This window comes from Natrix helvetica (genome assembly GCF_964273705.1).
Source record: "Natrix helvetica genome assembly, chromosome: 4".
Classification (NCBI taxonomy): domain Eukaryota; kingdom Metazoa; phylum Chordata; class Lepidosauria; order Squamata; family Natricidae; genus Natrix; species Natrix helvetica.
This window is the reverse complement of record NC_138550.1, coordinates 165,380,610-165,386,547: the sequence shown is the minus strand read 5'-3', so window position 1 is coordinate 165,386,547 and position 5,938 is coordinate 165,380,610. Positions and strand designations below refer to the sequence as shown.

The following is a 5,938-nucleotide window of genomic DNA, read 5'->3' as shown; positions in this document are numbered from 1 at the left end:
AAGACCTCCAAGGTCCCTTCCGACTCTGTTACTCTGTTCTGTTGTGTTTAGGAGAATCAAAACTCAATCCAAAGAGCAATGCATTGTTGCATGGGCAAAGGAGCCAGTGCTCAACTTGCTGAGTTGAATTAATCAAAGTTTATTTTAGTCTACTAATTTGCTTCTAAAATTAGCCAAGAAGATGTTTCTAGGATGTGTGCAAAGAGAGGATTGAGACTCCCCCTTTCCCTTGCGGCTGGTATGGATTGATTTTAAGTAATGTATTTTTCTTTTCTTTTCTTTAATATTTTTTTTCAAAACAAACACAACACATAAAATCTTCCTTCTTTACATACTGTAGAAAGTGTATCAGTTGGTTACAAAGGACTTTCGTGCATCTCTTCCACAGTCATCAAGCATAATTCATATTAACTCAAATATTTTAACAGATATTTATACAGGTTACCATCATCATACCTCCATTTTCATTTGACTATAATTGTTTAAACGCCCTTCATCATAAAATATACCAAGATTTAATACATAACCACATACTGGCATTCCATTTGCTATTTCTAAAATCCTCCAATAACACTGAATCCTTATGGCCTATTCTAGCTAAACGTCCATAATATTTAGTAACAAAATTTTCTAACCCTCCTTTCCAAATCACTGTTTAGAGTTTACATCCAATTTCCTTATGTTGTATATATATATTGTTATCATTATCGCTCCTTTAATTTAGTAATTTATTTTTCATTGTTATGAGCTGCACAGGGTCACTGAGCATTTGCTAGCCTATAAGTTCAATGAATTATAGTAGGATGCTCAATTCGCCACATCATATTCGGACTGGATTTGACATTTTGAATCTATTTGTTCTAACCCCTGTCCTTTCCCCCCAGTTATTTTCCTGTTTCTTCCATTCCCCTTTCAAATCTTTTAAGATATTTTCCCCTTGTTTTAATTCCCTATTTGCTATTAACTTTAATAATGTCTCCTCATTCTTGCCTTCTTCTTGGTCGTTTCTCAATTCTGCTATCTCCTCTGTTTCTTCTGGTAGCTTCATTCTTTCCTTATTTTCATGGTCTTTGTTTGTTGTTCCTTGTATTATATTTTCCAATTTTTGGTCTATACAATCAAATATTTGCATCATCTCCTTATGTAGTTTCTTTATAAAATCCTTAATGTTTTGATACATCAGATCCATTCCATTTTCTCTGCTTACTTCCATCCTGCATTACATCTTTGCTTAACAAATCTCCTTTTGGGTCAATTGTCCAGAAATTATTAGAATCACACTTTTAAATGTCAAATCAACCAGCAGTCAATCCAATTTAGAAAAAACACACAAGGGGTTATCCATGCCTCTTCCAACCACTTTGATTTGTTCAACAATATTCAACAATATTCAGGGTCTCTTGGCTAAATTTCTTATTTGATGTATAAATCTCCAATAGTTTTAAAGTAAATACTCGTAATCTAGCAAATATAGATGATTATTCCCAAGATTGCACAGTTCTCCTTTTAACAGCAAATGGCACTCTAGCTTCAACTTGCTCCAGTCTCTCTTCGTTATTGCTGACAATTCCAATTTTGGTTATTTTGAATTATAAATCCAATACGTGGGAAAATGTAATAATAATTAAAAAATCTCAGGATCTAATTCCAGCATATAATCATGCCTTTTTAATACCACATCTTTTACTTTGAGAGTTCAATTTTTTAAAAAAAAGCTCTTCATAATTTCTCTGGTATTTTTTAAACATGGTTATTCAGTGCTAGCAATTGGTTTTAAGGCAGAGGAAGATTTCTGCTGGTTCAGCCAGGATAGGAGAAACCATTAGTCGCGGCGGGGAAGGCTCCACCCACCTGCCCAGATGCTTCTGTGCATGAGTACACGAGTGAACCGGTAGTAAAAAAAATTGAAACCCACCATTGTTTAAACATGCTTCCTCCTTGTATTTCTTGGGGTCATTTTTCAATATAAAATATTATCTCACCCAGTTCACACACAACTCACTTTGTATTCTCCAGCAGTCTTAAGTGTTTAGGCAGCCCTGGCTTCATGGCAGTCATGTTTGTTTCCGCTGCTCCTCGTCTTCGGGTGAGGAGGCTTTCCTAGTCAGGTTGGAGAGATGTGGCTCTTCTCGACCTGCTAGGCAGTCCCCCTTTACTTCACCACTCCTCCATGGTGGCTATGGCTCAATTTGAGCCCTCCGATGAGGAGAGGTCGGAGCAGGGCCGCAGAGCTCACGATCCTCATTTCTGAAGGTGCTGGAAGTACAATTGGATGTCTTTATCAATGTTGATGGTGTTCACGTGGCATGACAGATGTTCTGGGATTGCACCCAAGGCACCTATTACTTCTAACAAAAACTTTATTGCAAAATTACTTGCTTTCAATCTTTGCATATTTGTGACTATTAAAAACATTTGTTCCATTAGACCTACAGCTGCTGGCCCTGGTTGCTCAGCCAACATTCCTGAATCGTTTATCCTACATGGAACCAGATTCCAGAAGCACAAGCATCTAGTGTCCTTCTCCTTGTTGACCCAAGCGACAATAGATTTGGTATGGATTTCTGTAAAGTATGCCTCGTTTTATTGTTTATGGGAGAGGCACTCTTCATCTGTCGTAATTATTAATATTACTATTCATAGAAGTCAAAAGGTTTTCTCAGTCTAGCTGGAGATAAGATAGAGAGGAAGAAATGACGATCATGGAGAAGTAATAAATCCTGACTGCTTTCCTTCTTTTTCAAATAGGAACTTCCATTCTATTTTTTTAAAAAATATTTACAAACATACAAAATACACACACACAGAACTTAGACATAAGCTACATTTACACTGTACATTGGAACTTCATGTTCCTTCTAATAGCAGTTTCAAATCTGTATAGTTCTATTTATGTTATTTCCCCTTCTAATATATTTCATTTGAGTTTTGCCATTTGTAACCCTCTTATTTTACTAATCTATCTGATATATTGGGTGATTACCTCTAATAATAAGTTTAAACTCTCTTAAGTGCATATATATATATGAAAATTCTTCTTAACTTCTATTTTTGGCCTTTATTGGCTTCTTTCATTGATCCTTGTTTCTTTCCTCCATCCACCTATACCATTTTCCCCATATCTGATTTGGTATGGATTTCTGTAAAGTATGCTTCGTTTTATTGTTTATAGGAGAGGCACTCTTCATCTGTCGTAATTCTTAATATTACTATTCAGAGAGGTCCAAAAGTTCTCCCAGTCTAGCTGGAGATAAGATAGAGAGGAAGCAACAATGATTATGGAGAAGTCATAAATCCTGACTGCTTTCCTTTTTTTTCCAAATAGGAACTTCCATTCTAAAATAAGAAGCTATTGGAGCATTACAGAAGTCTCTTGATGAAGTTCAGCCTGGAATACAGTGATGATACAGAAGGATTTTCTGCGTCTGGCTATCCAGATGATTTGGATGAGAAACAAAATACGCCCATCAATTCTGAACGTGTCATATTGTCAGCCACACTGATCGTTTGCTGTATTGGACTCCCATTAAATGGAATTGTTATCCAGATACTTGGTTTCCAGATTAAGAGAACCCCTTTCATTGTGTTGATTCTCAATTTAGCTGTGGCTGACTTTGGATTCCTTCTATCTATGGCTATTTTTTCCATTTCTCTTTTTGCAGATAAATCAGACATGTCTAAGTTATTCTTTCTTTCTTTCTCCCGGATCATGTACATTGCTGGAGTGTTTCTTCTGACGGTCATCAGCATTGACCGGTGTGTTTCTGTCCTCTTCCCAATCTGGCATCGCTATTCACGGCCAAAGTATTTGTCCTCTGTTGTGTGTGCCTTTCTATGGGTCTTCTCTTTCCTCCTGGTTGGAATTCCAAACATTATGGAATATGTATTTCTATATGTCGTTATTGTAGATTTCGATTTATTGGTGACTGTTGTGCTTTCCTTTCCATTCATCACATTCTCTATTGTGATCCTGTTCATCAAAATATATCTTAAACCTAAACAGTTAAAACGGAGAAGACTTTTAGCAATGATCTTAATTACACTTCTCTGTTTCTTCATGTTTTCTATTCTTTTTTGGATCTATGTGTTCACTGCATATTTTCTTGGCATGGATTATTGGGATATATTTCCTGATTTGGAGAGCTATTGTTTTCTGTTTGCTTCTGTTAACAGCAGTCTTAACCCAGTGATCTACTTTCTGATTGGGAGAAAGAAACTAGCTCCATCTTTGGAGAACATTAAGGTCATTTTTCAAGGTGTCTTCAAGGAAGATGAAGCTCCTCAAATCGGATAGAAGTTTGCAAACATAGTCCAAACCCTCCATTAAAAGTATAATCTTAGCTTGTCTCTAATGCTGGATATCTCTTATGAGGTCCAAAATGTATCTCTTGCTTATAGAAATAAAATATAAAGAGGTTTTGTTTCCCTCCAATTTGAATGTTATGAGAGTTCATCTTGATGATTGGGGAAGGATGTGACAAGCATGATTTTTTTCCTTCATTGCTATAAAATACGTACACAAAACCTTTTCAGAAAATGGAAACTCCACAAGGAAGTCGTCCTTCCAACTTTCTGAAGTGGGTGAAATGAGGACCTAGACTGTTGGGGGCAATATGCTGACTCTGTAAAACATGTATTGTTTGGCCACTATGGTAGTGGCCAAAATTGTAGAAACCTTTTGAGAAAAGTGTATAGTAGTTTTGAGGCTTGATGGGTAATAACACCACTCCTTTTGGAGTAGTACCATAAATATATGTATCTCAATGGAAAGATAATGTAATCAAGAATGTGATGCAACAAAGTTTGTTCAAGTATCTGTATTCTATGAAAAGTTATAGCCAAATAACCAGAAAAAGGAAGCACAACTTGCTTAGGTTGATATCAGTTAGCTTTCCTTCATCTGATTGTAGCCAATGAGCATGAGTGTTTAGAGAGCCAATCAGGTGCCATCTTGTTTTTGTCAATGAACCAGATCAGATCAGAGTAGGATTCGATTCCGTTATTGATCTCATGTATTGAAGCTGAGAGGGGGACATTTGTCAGATACAATTTTCGTATACCTCATATTTTTCTACGTGTTTCACTTTTCTTCTTTATAACTGCTATTATAACAGCAAATCCTTATCAAAGTTATTGCATTGCCATTTCCATTAAATTATCTTTCCATTGATATATAATTTTATGGTACTACTCCCCCCCCCCAAAAAAAGTGGTGTTATTAGCCATCAAACTTCAAAAATACACTTTTCCCAAAAGGTTTCCACAATTTTGGCCACTACCATAAGTCTAAATCAGGGGTGTCAAACTGGATTTCTTTGACAGCCAGATCAGCGTTGTAGTTCTCCACGGGTCAGGAGGCAGGGGTGAGATGGGATGGATGCCTCCTTCAATGCTATACTTGTCAAAACGGGCCGCTCAGAGGCCTCCTGAGGTCTACCTGCAGCCCATGTTTGGATGGCAGAGTGCTGCAGGAGGCCGGGGAGGCTGAAAATGGGTCATACATCTCACACATGGCCTATTTGGCTGGTCAACAATTAGGTGCATAATAGGTAATTAAAATGATGCAGGATGTAGCCTAAAAAATTGTGAACAGATGCCATAGTTTTAATTTCTGGCCAAGTGTCACAAGAGGCTTGGTGTCTTTTGAGCTATGCAAAAGTTTACAGTCTGAGAGCAATACATCTAATAAAATACAAAACATATGAAGAATGGTTGCAGGAACTGGGTACGTCTACTTCAATGAAAAGAAGAACTAGGGGAGACATGATAGCAGTCTTCCAATATCTCAGGGGTTGCCACAAAGAAGGGAGTCAAACTGTTCTCCAAGGCACCTGAGGGTAGAACAAGAAGCAACGGGTGGAAACTAATCCAGGAGGGAAGCAACTTAGAACTGAGGAGAAACTTCCTGACAGTTAAAACAATTAATCAGTGGAACAGC

At 37.1% G+C, this 5,938-nt stretch overlaps 1 protein-coding gene across 1 annotated transcript; it reads left to right on the top strand.

Moving 5' to 3' along the window:
* Window positions 1–3,376: 3,376 nt before the first annotated feature.
* LOC309391670 (mas-related G-protein coupled receptor member H-like) lies at window positions 3,377–4,294 on the top strand (the record flags this gene model as incomplete). Its single annotated transcript, XM_081952335.1, has 1 exon — window positions 3,377–4,294. One exon carries the CDS (start codon window positions 3,377–3,379, stop codon window positions 4,292–4,294), a length of 918 nt encoding a protein of 305 aa, XP_081808461.1.
* Window positions 4,295–5,938: the final 1,644 nt, after the last annotated feature.